The sequence below is a fragment of the Ahaetulla prasina genome, chromosome 4 (genome assembly GCF_028640845.1).
Source record: "Ahaetulla prasina isolate Xishuangbanna chromosome 4, ASM2864084v1, whole genome shotgun sequence".
NCBI classification, from domain to species: Eukaryota; Metazoa; Chordata; class Lepidosauria; order Squamata; family Colubridae; genus Ahaetulla; species Ahaetulla prasina.
This window is the reverse complement of record NC_080542.1, coordinates 116,255,655-116,278,099: the sequence shown is the minus strand read 5'-3', so window position 1 is coordinate 116,278,099 and position 22,445 is coordinate 116,255,655. Positions and strand designations below refer to the sequence as shown.

The window sequence follows — 22,445 nt, the reverse complement described above, 5'->3', positions numbered from 1 at the left end:
GGTTCGCCTGGTGCGCCAGTTGCGCCCCTTTCTAGACCGGGATGCCTTATGCACGGTCACTCACGCCCTCGTGACGTCTCGTCTGGATTACTGCAATGCTCTCTACATGGGGCTCCCCTTGAGGGGCATCCGGAGGCTTCAGTTAGTCCAGAATGCGGCTGCGCGGGTGATAGAGGGAGCCCCTCGTGGCTCCCGTGTGACACCTATCCTGCGCAGACTGCACTGGCTACCTGTGGCCTTCCGGGTGCGCTTCAAGGTTTTGGTGACCATCTTTAAAGCGCTCCATGGCATAGGGCCGGGCTATTTACGGGACCGCCTACTGCTACCGAATACCTCTCACCGACCCGTGCGCTCTCACAGAGAGGGACTCCTCAGGGTGCCGTCAGCTAGGCAGTGCCGTCTGGCGACACCCAGGGGAAGGGCCTTCTCTGTGGGGGCTCCCGCCCTCTGGAACGAACTTCCCCCAGGACTCCGTCAACTTCCGGACCTCCGAACCTTTCGTCGCGAGCTTAAAACACACTTATTCATTTGCGCAGGACTGGATTAGTTTTAAATTTATATTGGTTTTAAATGGGTTTTATTATTTATATTGCTTTTTAATTTGGCTTTGTAGAATAAGTTTTTTAAATGTGGTTTTAGTGTGTATTTATATGTTTTTTACTTGCCTGTGAACTGCCCTGAGTCCCTCGGGAGATAGGGCGGTATATAAATGTGAAAACCTTGAAAAGAATCACATTAAACTGGATTAAAATGCTAAGAGCATTTTGGCTTTGAAATGCTAAGAGCAATTCAACAAACAAATATAAAGAGATGCAGGTTGGCATAAAAATTCCGGTGAAATCAAAATAGAGGAAGAATCAGGACTCACAGAAGGATTTTTTCCTCCTGGTTATATTAGGAAATTTGCCACCAGTCTTTGTGATAACACAACAAATGGGTGGTTTTAAAAAACAACTAAAGGGTAGTTAGAGGACTGCACAGAATTAATTGAAGTGCAAGCTATTAATTGCTACTAACACTCAAGGCTGTGTACACAAACAGCATGCTGGTTGCTCTGCTATAATTGATAGGAGAAAGGGAATATTGGTCCATTGCTCTCCACTTAACACTTATGAACTTTCCAAACAAATCCAGTTAGTTATCCTGTGATTCTGAATCAGGGGTGAAATGTAAAATTTGTTACTACAGGTTTTGTGGGCATGGCTTGGTGGTGGTGGTGGTAATGTGACTGGGTGGGCGTGGCCAATTTTTAAAAAAAAAACTTAAAAGCATTTTTTCTAAAAAATGCTTTTAAAAGGCTCCTCTGGTGATCCCAGCTGAATTGTCTGATATTCAGAGGCTTTTCTTTTCTTTTAAAAGCATTTTCTTTTGCCTTTGAAAGAAAAAACGCCTCTGATGATCAGACAACTCAACTGGGATTGTCAAAGGAGCCTATTAAAAGCATTTTTTCTACAACCTCTTTGGCCGAAGAGGTTGTTAAAAAATGCTTTTAAAAGACTCTGATGATCCCAGCTGAGCTGTGCGATCATCAGAGGCTTTTTTTTATTTTTAAAAGCATTTTTTCAGCTGAAGAAATGGTTGGGGACAGGGGTTTTTTGCTACCAGTTCTCCGAACTATCTGCCGCCATCGCTACCGGATCGTGCGATCCGGTCCAAACTGGGAGCACTTCCACCTCTGCTCTGAATGCGGATGAATGGGATTTCTAATTGCTTTCCCTTAACCCAGCTATTTATTTGTTCAAATTATACTTTAGCTTTCTACTCCATAAGTTCTTACTTTTGAAAGCTCCCCAAAGTAATTTCTTGTTGTTGTGTATTCTCCAATTATTTTAAGAGAAATACAGAATATCTGCAAGTAAATTTTCTATTACATAAAATATATATTTAAAATGGTGAATAGAATATGTACCTTAATTATTATTATTTTTTAGATATTGGGCGATAACTTGAGTATTGCCAAATTTGTAATCAGTTCTTGCCAAACATGTGAGAACACTGCAATGGCCCCATTCTTCTTTGCAACAATGAGTGTGGTGGAATATTAGGTTTAGATGGAACAAAAATGATCAAAAACTTAAACAACTATTTGTAACAGTGAAGCTAATTGCAACCTGTTTTCAAAGTTGAAATATAATTGGAAATATTAAATGTATATAATGTATAAATGATTCTAAAATTTATTTTAATCATAGTATATGCATTAGAAAGTTAAGTCTATTGATTTTTAAAAGTGTTTTCAAGGGGAAAATAGTATGCATAGCATTACCCATAATACATACATTGCAAAAACAGTCTTTTTTTAAATTAAAACTATGTCAATCTTTCTCATGTGCAGAATTAAGATTTAGATCCAGTTGAATCCAAAAGTGACATGGAAATCACTTTTCTGTGCTGCTAAAAATTTCAATAATATTTGATTAGAATGGTATAAATAATAATTTTAATTACTGTTGATACTATAAATTCTATTTGTGAATTTTAAGAAAAAAATTCTAACTGGTTCTAACTGGCAATGAATATTTAGAGTCAGAAAATATCAATGATAATATCAAGAAGAAGAATGAAAAACAAAGGAAGAAAGAATTAAAGAAAGAAAAAAACTATTTTCCGAATTGTATTCTCACTTTATTTCTAGAAAAAAAATGGTTCCCTATCTCTAATAAATTTTTCTTGAAATAATTTATATATAGCTGATGTCTGAACTCTTGAATCCTCTCAGTGGATTTCCTGACACAATATTATATTCCTCTGATAATATATTTACTCTCTTTTTTCTAAACTTTATGATACAATAAATAATTTACCTTCATTTCTATCTCCTGCTTGATGTCAGAATAATACTAAATATTTGGCATCCTGTTGTTGTAGTAAAGATTTACATATAGGACAAACATTTTGGTGTTGTTTTGCTCCAAGTTGTGGGGGAGGGGGGGAAAATCACGGCATTTGAATTTACTGAAAATAAAATAATAAAAATGCTCCAATATGATGACAACCATGTTTATGATTCCAAATAGCAATAGCTCTTTACCATCTCCAATTTGTACTTAGTTTGATTTGGATAACAAGATCTTTTGTAGAAAAAATGCAATATCTAGTGGGATTTCTGATGCAAAGTTTTATAACAATTGCATCCTTGTCTTAGATGGCCAAGTTCTGGAACTGATGAAGACTTTTTCTCCTCATTGAGAAACCTAGCCTTCATCTCCTTTTTTTTTTTTTTTTTTTGAAAGCGTCATTGGAAACTGGGATCAGTCCCCATGTCTGAATCTCTATCAGACTTTCATGAACTGGTGCCACAAGAGAGCTCAATTTCTGCACTTTGCATATGATGGTTCCAGCTTGCTGAGCAAGTATGCACATTGCCGGGGCTTTACAGTCTGCTCCTTTGTGCAGAAATAAAACGTGGAACCCTTTAATTATAAATTAAGCAGATGTCTCTCCAGATTTTAATGCAACAAGTTCAGAGTCATGTATGTACTTTCCATTCAGATGCTCACTGTTGGAATTACGATGATATAGATAAACGGGAACTTCCGTGATAGATGTTGCAGTGTAGGAGGTAGACCGTGTAGAGCAATGATCACGGCGCCTTTGACCCCACTGAGTTTTATACTGCATCCATTGCCGCTTCAGAGTTCCTTGGACCTATAACCAACATATATTAGTTATTAGCAAATACCTGTGAATTAATTTTAAGGAAAAAAAAGATGGCTGATTCCTGAAAAACATATTTAGAATGGAAATCACTTGAGTCAAAATACTGCTCAGTTTTCTCAAATAGTCTTCCCATTTATTACACTATAACTCCCCTAGCAATGATCACACTTTGTATGGATTATAGGAGTTGACATGCCACATACCAGCCTAGGGGTGATTGCCATAATCAATAAATGACCTCAATAAGAGCTTCAATGAGATATAAACAAGTGCATGTGGAATTCAGTTCATGCATAAAAATTGTTTCTTGCCTCCGTCCTAAAACATGCCCTTCCCTTGTTAGAATATACTTAGAGATCAGAAACTCTCCCAAACTGTGCAGTATATGCTTCTGGAAATTGCATATAGAAAGATCAGGATCAGTTGTTCTTGTGCCTGAACAAATGTTCCTTCGTTCAAGCTGGGCTTCTGCCTTCTATTTTGCCTTCCTTGGAACCAATAGTGCCAGAAGCTATGCTGTTTTTGTGAATTTTTGGGAAAAGAAAATATTAACTCTGAGATGACTCTCAGAGATTTAATGCTCTTTGTGGTAATGCTCTTAATATTTTTTAATCTGCAAATTGCTAGAGACAGTTAGTTATTCTCCAGGATATAAAGAAAATAGCAAGTTCACATAGTTCAAATTAAGCCCAAGTGAATCTTTGAAAAGAGGTCAAAGGAGTCCCACAAAAGTCAGTTAACTAGCTAGCCCTGCTAAAGAGTTATTTTTATAAGGTAGCATTATAGCTAAAATCTATGTCTTGTGACACAGAACCAACAACCATTCCGTGGAAGCAATATAACAGTCTCATACAATGAAATTTTGAAATCTTTCATATATGGCTTTTATTGTATTATCTTCCTGATTCTCCTTCCAAAGATTTATATATGATCCATACATGCCAACATCCACTTGTGCATCTATTCTGATCTGTAATTCTTAGTTGGCACCAAACATTCAAATGTGTTTTATTCTTCAAATCTAGATCCTTGTTCCAATGTCCCCAAAGCCATGGACAATAAACAACCATTCAGCAAGTCCAAACCTTTCAATATTTAGGATCTTTGGGAATCGGAAATGCCCATTGTGACTAACTCAAAGGGCATCCAGAACATCCTCAGCTATTCAAGCTTTCTATTTTAATCAACTATTTTAATCAGGTCCTTCCAGATGCTAAAGCTTATGCCCACTTATTCCCTGAGATTCAATTAAAGCCATGCAGTGAAATGGAAATATTAGATAAAGTTCAATCCAAAGTTTGGAAAATATTTCCCAGATCTTGTGCTGCATTTCAAATGCAGTATTTAGATAACAAGAAAGAGCCACTGGAGTTGAATCTGGCTTTTGGATTATTATCTTTAATTTTTGGAAGGATTTGTTATACTGTGTTGTCCAGCTTTATTGGCCCTTTAGTTATAGGAGACATTTTTTGTTCCACATGAAAAAAGAAACATTACTATAATTCTGTGGCTTTGCTTGGGATACCCCTTTGTCATTTGAATTAGAGGAAGCCAATTCAATTTGGAATTAAAGGAAAGCCATTGGTAAAGTGTAGAAGGCAAACTGATTACATAGCTTGCACCTGTGATGTATTCATTAATAACCAATTTCCAAAATATATACCAGTCAGCCATTTGGACAAAATCATTGTTTCAAATTTAGAAGAGCTTCATACTTGACTCACTTTAACACTCTCTCCTGTGTTGAAAGTGAACAACAGGAAAATTAATTTTTCCAAATGATTGTGCCCAATTGATTCAGGGGCAATTCAATCCAGAGTGTGTTATATGGCCAATTCTAAGCAATACTCATTTGCAATTGATCTCTCTATAAATTCACAGGACATTCTGACATCCATCCATCCAATCAACCAACATTAAATTCTTGGCTCCACATTAGGGTTTTGATACAAACAAAGGAGGGAAATCACGCAGAGCATGGCTTCTAATCCCACCCCCAGTCTCTTAACGATAGTTTCCCTTTGGACTATGACAAGCTTAGAATGCAGAAGAGCTCAGTTTTTCCAAGTGACAGTCCAACAACCTCTCGCACAGAGATCCACTGATAATTTTTAAAATTATTTTCCCCCCTCCAAAGAATACATCAATCTCAGGGCCATTTTTAGCTTAGCTGTTTTCCTGGTTTCTTCTACCATACCAAATTTGGTTCCATTCTGTTTAGTGTTCAGGATGTTAGCCTGCTGATGGGCAGTCTTGGGCCCTTTCACATATTTTTTTTCCTAACACTATATTGCAGTGAATAAAAATGGATTTTTCAGGCAATTTGTTTTTAAAGTAATGCTTTTGGCTTTTTCTGAAATGATATCCTTGGTTGGTAATAACTCACTCTCATTTATCCTCTATTAGGAATAAATTGTTAAAAATCAGTCTGAAACAACTTTCTCTTCCTACACCCCAAATCTCAGTGATTATCTCCTCCTCAACTTTAAAGGATAATGGCTAGCTTCACAGAATGATCAAGCTGCATAAATCTGACAACACTGAAATTGCAACATAAAGAATATCTATATAGAGTGTGTAGATTAAACTTTATATTACAAATGAACATCTGGAATGTTTATAGAAAGCATCTTTATCTAGATGCTTTCTATAAACTATATATATTTATATAAAATATAAACTATACCTACTCTCTAATAAACAATTTGGTTTCAGAAAAAAATTATCATGTAACTTACAACTTCTTCACTGCAAAAACATATGGACTACAAATCTTGATCAGGGCAAAGCAATAGATGCAATCTACATAGACCTCTGTAAAGCTTTTGACTCAGTAGTACATGATAAACTTCTCCTAAAACTAAAATCCTATGGCATTTCAGGACCCCTCCACAATTGGATAACAGCTTTCCTGTCAAACAGACAACAAGTGGTCAAAATTGGCAATGCTCTATCAAATCCTGTTCCTGTCAAAAGTGGCATTCCCCAAGGCAGCGTTCTTGGACCAACACTCTTCATATTATACATTAATGATCTCTGTGACCATATTACAAGTGATTGTGTTCTTTTTGCTGATGACATCAAACTGTTTAAGGCCACCAACAATACAACAATACAAGGTCTTCAAAAAGACCTTGACTTTGTATCTGAATGGTCTAAAACTTGGCAACTCCAAATCTCAACCAGCAAATGCTCAGTCTTACATATTGGAAAAAAGAACCTAAACACTAAGTACAAGCTTGATGGACATTACCTTACAGATGACCCTTACTCTGTTAAAGATCTTGGAGTTTTCATATCAAATGATCTAAGTACATTGCAAAAAAGGCTTTAAGGGTTGTAAACCTAATCTTACGTAACTTCTTCTCCAAAAACACTACACTACTAACCAGAGCATATAAACCATTTGCTAGACCAATTCTTGAATACAGCTCGACTTTCTGGAACCCATACCACATTTCTGACATCAATACAATTGAACGTGTCCAGAAATATTTTACAAGAAGAGTTTTCCATTCCTTTGAATACAACAAAATACCTTATGCCACCAGACTTGAAATCCTGGGCTAGAAAATTTAGAACTACGCCGCCTTCAACATGACCTGAGTTTAACTCATAAAATCATCTATTACAATGTCCTTCCTGTCGAAGACTACTTCAGCTTCAATTGCAACAATACACGAGCATGTAATAGATTTAAGCTTAATGTTAACCACTCCAATCTTGATTGCAGAAAATATGACTTCAGTAACAGAGTTGTTAATGCTTGGAATAAACTGCCTGATTCTGTGGTCTCTTCCCAAAATCCCCAAAGCTTCAACCAAAAACTGTCTACTATTGACCTCACCCCATTTTTAAGAGGTCTGTAAGGGGTGTGCATAAGAGGACAAGCATGCCTACCATTCCTGTCCTATTGTTTCCTTTCTTTATATCCAATTAATATAGTTATTACATACTCATACTTATATATATTCTTATATATTGTATAGCCATTACATGCTTATGCTCATATATACTGTGTGACTAAATAAATAAATAAATAAATAGTTCTCTACTGGTTCTTCCTTTCAAAATGATTCTATAAAAGAGAAAAATGGGCAATGATCATAATAAGCAGCATGAATTTCAGGCTGGGAACTATGAAAACAGACATATTTCTTTAAATTGAAGAAGTATCTTATTTAGCTTCATGCTTCTTCACTAGGTGGGATTGAATTTAGGCTATTACACCAGTTTGCAAGTTAAATGACACAGAATTCCACAGATTTGATAGCCCTGAAAAATTTAGACAGTTTATTTCTGACTCAGTTGCCACATATATGATATCTCAGAGTCATTGCATTTCTATGGCTATATTAGCCATTGAAATGATTGGCCTTTAAAGGAAATTCTGACCTCACTCATTTTAAATTAGTGAGTCTTTAAAAGAGAAAGAATGCTTTAAGACATGAAACTGTTTAACTCTTATTTTTCTTTGGTAAATGCCAAAAGTCATAATTGTGTTTTCCTTTTTTTTTGTAAAGCAGGCTTTTCCTGATTATTGCAGGAAAACCTAGAACCTACAGAAGTTTGTGGCATGAAAATTATTTTTAGTCATTATTTCTAAGTGTTTCTAGATCGTCAAAAATAGATATGATTTTTACATTACTTTATGGACTAGGGGAATGAAAACATATAGAAGTGCCATTAATTATATCTGAGTCCAGTAAACTTATTCTTATAGAACGGAACGGAATGAAATGGAATGGAACGGAATGGAACAGAATAGAATAACAGAGTTGGAAGGGACCATGAAGGTCTTCTAGTCCAACCCCCTGCTCAGGCAGGAAATCCTACACCATTTCAGACAAATGGTTATCCAACATCTTAAAAACTTCCAGTGCTGGAGCATTCATGACTTCTGGAGGCAAGTTGTTCCATTGATTAATTGTTCTAATTGTCAGGAAACTTCTCCTTAGTTCTAAGTTGCTTCTCTCCTTGATTAGCTTCCACCCATTGCTTCTTGTCCTACCCTCAGGTACTTTGGAGAATAGTTTGACTCCTTTGTGGCAGCCCCTGAGATATTGGAACACTGCTATCATGTCTCCCCTAGTTCTTCTTTTCATTAAACTAGACATACTGAGTTCCTGCAACCTTTCTTCATATATTTTAGCCTCCAGTCCCCTAATCATCTTTGTTGCTTTTCTCTACACTTTTTCTAGAGTCTCAACATCTTTTTTCCATAGTGACGACCAAAACTGAGTGTGGCCTTACCAAGGCATTATAAAGTGGTATTAACACTTCACGTGATCTTGATTCTATCCCTCTGTTCATGCATTCTAGAACTGTGTTGGCTTTTTTGGCAGCTGCTGCACACTGCTGGCTCATATCTAAATGGTTGTCCACTTGGGCTTCAAGATCCCTCTCACAGTTACTACTATTGTGCAAGGTACCAGATACACTATACCTGTGCATTTTGGTTTTCTTGCCTAAATGTAGAACCTTACTTTTTTCACCATTGAATTTCATTTTGTTAGATAATGCCCAATGTTCAAGTCTGTCAAGATCCTTCTGTATCTTAAGCCTATCTTCTGGAGTGTTGGTTATTCCTGCCAGTTTGGTGTCATCTGCAAATTTGATGAATTCTCTATCTATCTCCTCATCCAAGTCATTGGGCAGACTCAGATTTGTCATTAATTTACTGTTTGGTATTTCCTTCAAATTATGGCTTGACATATGTGAAGTTTCTCAAACAGAACAAAAAGAAAAAAACACACCTAGAAACTTGAGACTTATCTGTTCAATAGAGATATAAGCAGTGCTATGAATTAAGTAGTAGAGTGTTTTTGAACTCACATTCAGTTTAGTAACTTTTTGATCAATATCAAAGATTTTTCCACATAAAAATTCTCTCCTGGATTTTCTCTGAGACATTCCCCCTAACAAGCTACTTACATATTTATATTTTGAGGGTAAAGCTTTTAGTTGTTGCTCTTGTTAAACAAAAAATCTTACAGGACTATCCATAAATCCCAGTTTAATGTGTTCCCATCCACCCTCCAAGCTTTTTTTTTAAAATGAAGATTAAATAAAAATGCCAATAGATTAAAGTCACCAAGTTACAGAACTGGAAGGCCAACAGAGCCATTAAGTCTGACTCCTCTTTCCATGTAGATATCCAAATGCAAACATCTAAGATACTTGATTTTTTGGTTTTTGAGTTGGACACATTCAACAAAGGAGAACCTACTCTCTCTCTAAGAAATTGGGGCGTTTTTTTATCAAACTGTTACCGTAAGTGTAGGTTGAATGCAGATTTAATTATATAGAGTGTACTCATAATCAATGAAATATTTATTTCAGTGAATTTTTAAATATATAAAGATTCAGATTCAGCATATTTTATTTTCTCATTTATATTTAAAGCATTATTTAATTTCATCTTGTTCCTTCTAAAATGTTGAATTCTGGATAAAACTGGTACTGAGAATTTGTAAATAACTAAACCTGCAATATTTGTTCCAAATGTAGGTACAGAATAATAACTTTTGAAATCCTTCAGTCTATCTTGTAGTGTACTGTACAATGGCCTAGAAATATGCAATTCATCTTATGATAAAATGTAACTTTCATCTCATTATAGTTAATCTCCTTTTATTGCAAAGGAATTGTTTTCATCCTTTACGAAAAGTTTCACTGGAGAAAAATGAAAGTGAAGGATCTGTGCAGATATCTTCCCATTGTCATGGTTATATTGTTAAAATTAAGCTGAGGAAAAGGGGTGTTTTCAGTGATTTTATATATATAAGTTGCAACTCAAGGCAGCAGTCCTTATACAATCATAAGAAAATGGATGACCAATCTTTTCTTGAAAATGTCCAGCACTCATAACTCTGGGTGGCAAACTCTTCCACTGATTAATTGTTCTCAACTAAGGAAACTTCTCCTTAGTTCCAAGTCTGAGCTCTCTCTAAAGAGCTTCCATCTATTGCTTCTTGTCCCGTACTTGAATACTTTACAGCTGAGTTCCCCAACCTTTCTGCCTTTGTGGACCAGTGGGAGGGTGTGGGGTGGGTAAGCATGCACACATTTACACAAATGTAGCACACGGTCGTCCACTTTTATGGCCTGGTTCTGATTGGCTCAAGGCCCAGTCGTGGGCTATGGCCTAGAATTGGGGACCCCTGATTTAGAGAATAAGTCAACTCCTCCGTGATAGCCCCTCAAAAGTACTGAAAGGTAGCCATCCTGTCACTCCTAATCCTTCTTTTCATTTGGCTGAATATACTTAATTCCCTTAACTGCTCATTGTATGCTTTAGGCTCCAGATCCTTTATCATCTTTTGTTGTTTTTCTCTGCACTCTTTCTAGGATCTCAGCATCTTTTTTATATCGTGGTAACCAAGATTGGATGCAGTATTCCAAATGTGTGCATACTTCATTAGTGCAATACAGGGCAGGACTATCACTTCTTGTGATCTCGATGCTATCTCTCTGTTCATGCAGCCTATGACTGTATTTTTTTGTTGTTGTTGCAGCTTCAGTATAGTTCTGGCTCATACTTAACTGGTGATCTACTAGATTATTTAGATCCCTCTCATAGTTACTACTGTTGAGCCAGGAATTGTCTTTCTATATTTGTGAATTTGATTTTCCTGCTCAAGTGTTGGACCTTACTTTCCTCAGCAATGAAAAAGCATCTTATTGGATAGAGTCCATTGCTCTATTCTGTCAGGATCCTTCTGACTCTTGAGTCTATTTTCCAAAGTGTTAGCAATTCCCCCCAGCTCGGTGTCTTCTGCAAATTTGATAAGCTATCATTCTATCCCCTCTTCTAGATCATTTATAAAGAGGTTGAGGAGCACTGATCCCAAAACAAAACTCAATGTTGATGCAATTCCATTGAGGGGTACACAGAGTGTGGTTGGTTAGCCAATTGCAAATCCACCAGGTGGTGGTACTGTCTATCCCACATTGTAGTATCCTACTAAGAAGTAGAATGAGGTCTACTTTGTGAACTGTCTTACTGAAGTACACTACATCCACAATAAAGCATAGCACCATATAAGTAATCTGAAATTCCATCACTGAAATTTGATTTGGAAAAATCAAAATTTGATTTGACCATATGGAAAAAAAGATTAAGAACTGGAATTTGGTCTCCATGAGGCTTCCTGTTCACGTTTCCACATTTTATTTCCTTCATGGAGGAAAAAAAATGACATTGTCCCTCACTGCAAAATACTCCTGTATCTTCCAGCTAATGGAGGAATAAATTGAAAAACACAGCTAAGAGAATATTGCACTTCACTGAGTTAGCCAATGAGTTGCCTTAAACTTGAAACATGTATAAAAGAAATAAGATTTTTCAAAATGATTCAAACAAACTAATCTGAAGAATCTACTCTATTTTCAAGCAAAATAATGTAGAACATTTATTTTTCATTATTAAACTTTATTTCATTGCATGTAACAGTCATACTTTAAATTTTGTCCTGTCTCTTCTATAGGTTCCCCACATTTTATATATTTATTTATGCATTCCTTTAAATGCATATATAAAAAACATTTATAAAGACCTTTTCTGAGCTGGCCTTCTTTAAGATTAAAAATAACTAATTTAAACTAGCAGTAACTGCCTAAAAATAATTTTAAATTGATAAAATCAGTAGCATTATCCAGGAAAACAAAACTTGAAATAAATCTTAAAGATGTATAAAGAAAATGCATCTTTTGAAGAAGCCATTCTCTTGTTTGGGAGCCAGGAATATCATTGTTGGGGTCATATCTGCAGACTTGCAAAAAGAGTCTTTGAGTCAGTGCTGAAAGCAAAGGCTGGGCAGATAAATGGGAAACCAAGATGACTCTCCTAGTACAGATCATTTCTGAAAGTGATTGATTATATGCCATCAAGTCATTTTTGACTGCTACAATATAGATACATTTTGTACATGACAATCTATCTCTAACCTGTTTTTTCAGGTTTTCCATGCAGGCCCTTTTCCAGTACTTGCATAATGTGCCCTAAGTAGGATAATTCGAGCGTGATCATTTGTGTCTAACTAAGAACGCTAAAGCTGATTTGTTTAATCCATTGATTTTTTTCCTTCAATATCCATGATACTCTCAGGAGTGCTCTCCAACACAAAAGTTCAAAGACATAAACAGTCTTCCTATCTTGCTTTTTTAAAGTCTACTTTTGCTTATATAGAGTATCCCAGGAAATATATTGGCTTGCACCATTCTGATCTTTATAAATACAGTATAGACACATCAGGGCATTTAATATATTTTCCAAAGCCTTCTTGGCTGTTCGAACAAATGTTAGTCTGCGGCATATTTCTTGATTGCTTGATCAAATACTGTTGATCTTATAAAAGGCAGAAGCTATCCACTTTCAAAATCTTCATTATCAACACAGGAATGTAAATAATGCTCCTGAGCAAAAGATAAGTTTAATATAAAATCACTGCATATAATTATTCTGACAATATAACTAAACAATTACAAATGCAGTATTTAATTTTTATCAAGATGTATCATTTCTGTTGCTTAGTCCAGCTGATAGAAAGATTGTATTTGCTTCTGAACCATTTTTAAAGGTACTTGATCTTATCAGGAACTGATCATTTAGTGCAGAGAACTCAGATTCTGTTTCCGCAGTAAAATGACTTAAATAACCAATTTCTTTCAAGTGGAACTTGTGGTTAGTGGGAGCCAAGTTATTCTCTTAACTCATAGTGGCTGCTTTCTAAAACCATAATATTCTGTCCATAATATTCTTTCTAAAACCATAATATTCTGTCATGTTCTACTCAAACTGGTATGAAAAGAACTCACCAAAATTGTAAGATGACACTGATTTATATAATCTATGGCTTCACTATGTTTTATTATTTTTTTAATTATGCTCAAGGATCTGCAGATTTTGAAGACGACTGGCTTCAATGCTTTTCTTTTGATCAAAATCCAGACTTTCCCCCATTTTTGTTTATAATGGCAAAAGGCAAAGATGTCTTTTCAACTAAAATCAAACCAAAGCTAAATTAAATTAAAACATACTAATTAGTCAGATCAAGAGACAGACTCAAAAATAATCTGACATGATCCTCATGCTTTTAATTTCTTCTGTATTTGAACTGCTAGAATGCTAGAATTGCAAAAGACCTTGGGACATTATTTATTTATTGCACTTATTTATCAAGGACTCACAATGCTTTCTACAGTGAATTAAAATCCATATCAAATAAAATTAAACCAAAGCTAAATTAAATTTAAACATACTAATTAGTCAGAGCATTATCAATCAAGCCAACAAAAAAGAAACAAAACAACAGAAGCTATCAATGGTATCTCTGGCAGAGCTCATCTTCTGTCATCAATTCAACTCAACTCAACTCAACTCAACTCAACTCAATTCAATTCAAACCTTTATTGTCAGAGTACAACATGTGTACAATGAGATTGGCTGAGCCTCCCTTCCTTTGGAATGATATCAAAGAAGATAATTTTACATGCAAGGGGTGGCTTTCCATTGGAAGGCTGAGTCCAAGAGATACTATTTTTCACTTATGATAAAAAACAACAACTCCAGGTTCATCTTTATTCACATTATGAAACTGGAACAATCAATAGTCTCTCCTGACATGGTTTAGAAATGTGTAGATCAAAACCAGAATTTGGAATTGTACCTGTGAAATTATTGAGAGTCAATGCCCAGTCCACAACACTAGTGTTATATATTTCTGGAAGCCTACTAGCAAGTAGGTTGTCATATTTCCCCCCATATTTGATCTAAACAGCTCCACATAGAATAGGTTACTGTAATCTAAATGCATAGCAATTACTGACACCATTCAACAACATTTTGGTATAGCAACAATTATAGAGAAGATGGGAGAAGCCCAGCTCTGCTAGTATGGACATATCCTAACAGCAGCACCTTCCACCATTGCCAAGACAGCCTACCAACTAGAACTCAATGGCTAGCTACCTCGCAGGCACCCAAAACAGACATGGCAAGATACCGTCAACAAAGATATGCAAGCCGTGGGCCTGTGCCTTGGAGACACAGCTGACCATGCAAATTGGCGCTCAATGCTCCAAAAAGCAGATCCTGCTCTTGCGGGAATATGCTAGGAAGAAGAAGATTTAGTAAGGACATAAAGATTTACTATATCAGGATCTTCAGTCTCTAGTTAGGGATGTAAATTGTATATCTGTTTCTACTTGTCTATCCATTAGCAGCCATGAATCCCTAGAAGGATCACCAAATCACACATCCCAAATCATACATAGGTAGTGTTGCTTCCTTGGGGGACAATTCTGGAACTGACAAACTCATGATGGAGAAATTCTAAATCTGTTTTTCTTGAATTTGATTTCAGAATGTTTCAACCAATCCAAACCTTCACATCCATTAGACCCTAACAAGTACTCCACAACCTCATCTGGGATAGGTATATACTATTCAGTATCAAAAGCATAATTTAAAGAACTGTGGTGGTGCAGTGCTTAGAGTGCAATATTGCATGCTAGCTCACAGCTCACTGCCAGGAGTTTGATCCTGACTGGCTCAAGGTTGACTCAGCCTTCCATCCTTCCGAGGTGGTTAAAATGAGGACCCAGATTGTTGGGGGCAATATGCTGACTCTGTAGACCACTTAAAGAGGGCTGCAAAGCACTGTGAACTAGGGTATAAGTCTAAGCGCTATTGCAATGAGTCCAGGGAAGACAAAATGTACCACATAGCCCCAGTAGTACTTTCTCCACAGGAGTTGCTTCAGATTAAGTAAATATGGACAACTAAATATGAATGTAGATGCTGATATAATCAACTGTATCAATCAATTCAATGCGTTATTCATAGATATCATGAATCCCAATCATACCAAAACTTTTCAAAACGATTGTTCTTGATTTTGGTGAATTCTTGCTGTGAACATTTAACATTTTGGACCTTCAGGATTTTTTTTTATAGGTAGTCCTTGACTTATGACAACAATTGGGACTGGAGCTTCTGTCACTAAGTGAGGTGATTATTAAGTGAGTCCTGATCAGTAGTGGGATTCAAGTAATTTAACAACCGGTTCTCTGCCCTAATGATTTATTCCAACAACCAGTTTGCCAAACTGCTGAGAAAGTTAACAACCAGTTCTCCCGAAGTGGTGCAAACTGGCTGAATCCCACCACTGATCCTGATCAATTGTTGCCATGGTTGTTAACTGAATCATATGGTTGTTAAGTGAATCCAGTTTCCCATGTTGACTATGCATGTTGAAAGCTGGCTGGGAAGGCTGCAAATTGTGACCACGTGACCCCAAGATGCTACACTCATTGTAAATACATGCTGGTTGCCAAGAGGCCAAATTCTGATCATGTGACTACAGGGACGATGCAATGGTTTTAAATGTGAGGACCAGTCACAAGACACCTTTTTTTTAAACCACTATCATAATTTTGAATGGTTGCTAAACAAATGGTCATAAATAGAGGACTACCTGTAACGTGGATTAAAATCTTTTGTTTTACTTTCCCATACCGAAACCAGAACTTTTTTTCCTACCTGATCATAAAGATTTCACTCGTTTCCTAAAGATTCATGTATTCATTGTATTTTCATTAGTCACACTACAGCAGCGGCTTCCAGAGTAACAAGCAATAATAAAAGCTCATAAAAATCCTTATAAAATATTTCGACACAACAAATAAAGCAAATGGTAAGTAGTAAAAAAGCAGAGATAAAATGAATTAGTAAACCATGCATGCAGCATTAACAGAAATGTTAAAAGATCTGAGCAATGACTGACTAAAATTGACCTGGCTCAAAATATCAACCAAGGTATTTCTGTCATTTATTGGGAGTAATTTGTTTTGTTTTCCAAGGTAATCTAACATGAATTCTACTTATCATACTAAATGGCAGCATTAAATGACATAAAATGAAGTTTATTTGCTTACCTCTCCATTGAAGAAACAGAAAATAGTTGCCACGAGTAAGCCCTGAAAAGAAAAATGAAAAGCAAATTATTCGGATTGTTTCTATGATTACACAAATTATAGAATGAAGTGTGTGTGTGTGTGTGTGTGTATTAGAATGAAATAAATCAGGTATATTTTATAACATTTCACTATATGCAGGTATAGTTAAAGTATAATAATTCACAATTCAAGAATTATACTAAAGAGCTACCTAACCTAGCATCCTTTAACATAAAACAGGCAATTAGGTCAATTATGAACTAATCCTCATCTGTTTCTCTAGTACAGGGCTGTCAAACTCATATCATCATTGTGGCATCATCAGATTTTTAAATTTGTTATAGTATTTTAATTTGTTTAGGATTTCTGTCGTTTTATTGGCTGTTCACCGCCCTGAGTCTTCGGAGAAGGGCGGTATAAAAATATGAATAAATAAATAAATAAATAAATAAATCATGTGATGTATCAGGACTTTTTTCCCTTTGCTAAATTGGGCGTGGGCGTGGCCAGCACATGACATATCTGGCCCATGGGCCCTGAATTTGATGGCCTTGCTCTAATATCTTCCTCTGTTTCTCTAATCTCCTTTTAAAACTAATCAGGGATCTTTAAGTCCTAAGTAAGTAGGATGGAAATGAATGTCTTGATACTGTTCTGATTCCATGGTACTTGAGTCAGGAATTATCATCACACATAATGAAAAGAAATTCCATTATTGATCTTCAGTTACATTTTCATATTGATGTGAAACACTTCATTTTGTCTGTCCTGAATTTTACAATTTATTCTTTACATTTAGTGTTCCTTGATCAGAGACAAAACAAAAGAATTTCCTGAATGGGGGTCAAGGTGGAGTCTCAAAAAGTCAAGCTGGCACTTGCAATCAAATTCCAATTCCATATGTATAATTTATATATATATAAATATAAATAAAGTGATAAAAAGAAACACCCCCACCTACAATTATGCCTTCTGCCCTTCTTTCTATTGAGTAATTATTATGTTGAACTTTTCCCCAAACACTTAAGTCTAAACCCCTACTCCTTTTTAACAAGAACTGAATCAATAACACTTGTAAGAAAATGGAGAGGGATTCAACAATGGTCATCATGACAATGTCATGACTTTTTGATACCCCCTTCTCTGCCTCCTGTGGATGCCCCTTATGTAAAATAAAATGAATCATTTTTCAAGTACTCACTTTTTCTTCCCATAGAAACCAAGTCATTTGATATAAAGAGGCATTTTCACAAAGAGTAGAGAAATTTGTGGAAAGAAATTATCATTTAAATGCAAACTTACAGGGGAAATTAATGGTCTTAAAGTACTTATTTCTTTTCCAAAAGAATACAGGAACAGAAGCTTAGAATTTTGGGACATTTGAATAAAAGAAACACACTTATTTGGTGCAAGGTTAATTTATGGCAGCAATTGTGATATTCAATCGAAGGACATAACAGCTGTGGATTGGGTGATCTTTTGTCAGCAGAACACGTGTGTTTCCCTTTCTTGCCTGTTATTTTCTTGTCTCCATTTCTTGTCTGCTATTTTAAAATAGAAGTGGAAGTTCTAAAACCCCATCAATAGGATTGCCATTAACTGAACTACCAAAATCCAACTCTTTGTTGTAGTTCAGATATGTCAATCCTACCCTTTGATACGTTGACAAAGGGTCCCTAATTATTTGTTGCAGCTCTTACAGTCCATGCCAGTCACAAGGATTAACACCTGCATTATGATGTGGGAAATGAAGCAAATTGTAGAACTTGCGCTAAAATAGTCTTAGCCTAGATTTTAAAAAGCAATTTTCTTTTAAAACCCAGTGGAAATAAAACTCTGGCTCTATGGGTCAAAGCCAGCTTGTTAATTCGTCCTCCTGTTGCAGCCCTCACTCTTCTGAAAAAATATTAAATGCAGATCGGAATTATTAAAAGCCTGCACATTTGCGCTTCAAAAATAAACACATACAGTATACACAGAGACATATTTATGTGTCTTTTTGTGTGTGTTTGTATGCATATATACAAACTAAATTCTTGCTGTGTGACATACTCATTACATACACATACACACCTGGAAATAAGCACTTCTGAATTCTCTAATTTTCATAAACGATTTAGTAAATGTATATAACATTGCAGTTCTGCATCCATTTGTAATAGCAATCTTCCTCTTTTTAAAAAAATGTTTCTATCTTGTTTATAAAAGCATTTTGGGTCATATAATTTCATGGACATATTGTATTTTGCACAAGTATAATCTAATCTGTACATGTTCAGATGATTTTGAAATAAGATTTTACTTAGAGCTCACTACTCTGTAGGCAATACTACCAAAGGTAATACGAAAGCCATGTAAGAAATAATGAAGAGGTTAAAGGCAATAAATGAGGTAATTTCAAAATAACTAATGCTCATTAAAAATAGCTTGTTTTGCTTTATAACGGTTTGAACCTGAAACTACTGTCGTTGCCTAAAACTACTGTTCTTCCATCAATGCAGCCTTCTTCAACAGAATGACTACTAGATTTATTAGAAATTACAGTTTCTAGAATTCTGAACCACTAGATTACCTGGTCAAGTTTGCCATGAATCTTGAGAATAGTAGTTCCAACAAAGTCTCTGAGAAAGAATGCACTGCAACATGGCAGCGCTGTGGTGATTATTCAGGTAGAAAATAGTGAAGAAAAAAAATATACATTTCCAATAACTCCAGGAAGAAATGACTAGAAAATAGGTATGATGTAATCAGTGGACACATTTTAATGATTTATTCCAGTATTTTAAGGCATTATTCCAAAGCAGTTGTAATATAATCCATCTATGTTTTGCTAGAGATAAGGTACAATAATGTAGTGATTATATCTCAAGCATCATGGGACAATATCCCTTAAGTGCTGTTCCTATTTGAACAATTTTGTAATCCAAATTCTAGAATAAGGAGGTTGCACACACTGAGCTTCTATTTTTGCATTTAGAAATGCAAAAATGGCAGTTCAGTAGCACTAGAATCATTCTGTTTCTTCCTGTCCCATCTCAGCCATTCTGCTATGGCTCACACAGAACTGTAACGTTTGAAGCAACTTGAGATCATGTATAATAGAAGCTAAACAAAAGTAACAATGCTGGCTTCATACATTGATATGTAATTGGAAAGACTGTCCCCTTCTGGGGAGTTATCGAAGATTGTTTTTAAGATTAATAAAGCAGTAACTCTTTTAAAAGCACTTGTTTCCTATATATTTTTTTACCACAAATTGGTAATAAATCACAACCATAGCATTGTATGGAGATTTACACAAACTGGCAAATCTCAAATATAGGCTTTGAGAATTGTGTATGGCTTGCAGACTTAGGGTTTGTACTTCTGACAAAGTAGAAACTATGGTTTATAAATTACAATATCAACACATTAAAACAAACAAAATACATTGTGGCTCAGTCAATGAATGACTATCAATGGAATTAAGTGATACCACAGCATATTCAGAAGAACAAATGATACTTCGATTCAGGGCTTTTAAATAGAAGGAAATGACATGATTTCTTCAATATTATCCATGGGTTTGACTTGTTTACAAAATATGTCCCATTGCAATCTAAATATTTTGAGTAGGTTTTTCTTATCTTCAGTAGCATTCCATTTTACATGAAATACTAATGATTTTGACAGCTTTCTATTAAACAGATTTAAAGATTATCCAATGTCAAGCTAAGTATGCATGTGCTTTTGTAAAATTTCATTTAGCATTATCCCAGAAGGATAATGATCATCCTCTTGAGAGTAGTCACAATATTCTGTCTTGCCAAGTTTATTTCTTTGGTTTATTTTTTAATAGCTTATAGCGGCAATAATAAATCAACAGATGAGTTCACATCTTTTTGCATTGTAGCATATGTATAAGTTTACATATATTATTATAGTTTGGAGAATGCATGTATTACAAGTTAATCAACACATTACAGCTATAATATAGGAGTCAGTTTAATGTGCTTTCCTTTCTTGCAGAATACATATTGATCTAGATGAAGGGAAAATGTGGTTCCTTCTCGTGCCAACATTGCATTATTTGCAGGCCACACAACTTTTGCATGCAGGAAATCATATTGTTGATCTCTCCTGATATTAGGAGACTAGCATATTGCTGCATAATTTTTGGTCTGATCTGATCTGGTCTTGGTTTGATATCCTGGCAACATAAATGTTGTTCTTTGCTATAAATGTACACAGCTAAACATAGCTTTTTATATAGCTGCAGATGTATTTAAATTTTCTTGAAGCATCGGCAATGATTTCAAAGTCTGATATTATCTAAATGCAAATATTTGCTCAGTGAACTGTTACTTAGCAATTAATTATTTATCTCTGACTGCTGAAGGATTTAGATTATTTCCCATTCTGATGGCATTAGAAACATCTATAGCTAGTCCTCAGCTTACAACCACAATTAGGATTGTAACTTCCATTACAAAGTGATGTGGTTATTAGTCATGCCTGATTTTACAACTTTTTTTGCCCTGTGTGTTAAGCAATTAAGTGTGCTTGTTAAACAATCTGACTACCCCAAAATCTGACTTTGTTTATTGGAAGCCCCCTAGGAAGGCCATAAATGGTGATCACATGACTAAATTCCACTTGTTAGGTACTTGAATTCTGATCATGTGATCCTGGGGGATGCTGCAACCATTTTAAATGTATAGACTGATTGTAAGTCACTTCTTTCAGCACTGTCATCAACTTTGAACAGTCAAAATTACAAATGGCAGTAAGTCAAAGACTGCCTGTACAATGCTGTGGGTATTTGATTTAGGACTAGGAAGAATGGAGCCCCACTTGAGAGAAAGGAAAAAAGAGATTTTATGCAGATCTTGTAATCATGGAAAGAAAATATTTATTTTCACAATTGGTTATTTTATTATTTTTATCAGATGGGTGGGAGGTCATCTGCAATTTTATGCCTCAGGTTCATAGGCAGTTTTAGACAGACTTGCCCAACAAAAATGGGCTGCCAAAGCATGATTTTAAACCATTTCAAGGAGAAGAAAAATCCTTACTGTTTTTCTGACTTTATATAGAGAAGAACTGAAGCAGGGCTATAAACAAATTTTCTCAGTTTTGGGGCCATATCCGGTTGTTCCCCCTGGAACAAACAGTGCTAGGATGCTTAAAATTAAATACCATTCACTGTCTTCCCCAAATCAAACTTTTAGGAAAAAACAACAACAAAAGACCAACGAAGCGATGTAATTTATTCAAACTGTACCAAGGACATTTCTTATGTTAAAGGAGGTTACGGTAGGGAAAGATTTCAAAGCTTGCACTGGGAAAATGCATGAATAAAAAAGTAATCATTAAAAATGATTTTCTGGCAATTTGCATTAACTGCTCTTTATATCAGAAGAGATGCTCTAGATAATCACAGAAATGATCTTGGAAAAGCATGTGACAGTTAGGAAAACATGATTTAAGCCCAGGAATAGAAAAGAATATTAGAGAAAAACTTATATTAGCTCTGCAGTAATTCTCTTTAGTGTAAGAGGGAGGGAGCGAAACACTGACCGTGTTTCAGCATTACTATCAATAAAATAGGTTTCCAATATTTCTTCTGGAGTCTGTTTCCTGACTAAGTCTACCTTGAAGGGCTGACAGATGCTTACAAAGATTCCACAAATCAGAAGGTATTATTTAATGGACCAGATTACTACCATACGAATGTATAAAATAAAATATGCCACATTTTTATTGATCCATTTAACTCTAGAAGGGCTAGCCCACTAGTATATTATAAAACATCTTGATCTAATTATTATTTACAGACATTGAAG

General features: G+C 35.5%; 1 protein-coding gene across 2 annotated transcripts in view; it reads right to left on the bottom strand.

Annotated features, from left to right (window-relative positions):
* The window catches only part of CALCR (calcitonin receptor), a 175,640-nt gene that overhangs the window by 6,130 nt on the left and 147,065 nt on the right, over nucleotides 1-22,445 (bottom strand). The window contains exons 12-13 of one of the 2 annotated variants that reach the window (XM_058183018.1): nucleotides 16,600-16,641; nucleotides 3,501-3,648 (exon numbers count right to left, since the gene is read on the bottom strand). In XM_058183018.1, the coding sequence (XP_058039001.1) occupies nucleotides 3,501-3,648; nucleotides 16,600-16,641 (190 nt within the window). Of the gene's footprint in view, nucleotides 1-730; nucleotides 3,649-16,599; nucleotides 16,642-22,445 lie in introns of those variants that run through there. The other variant, XM_058183019.1, reaches the window with a different exon arrangement.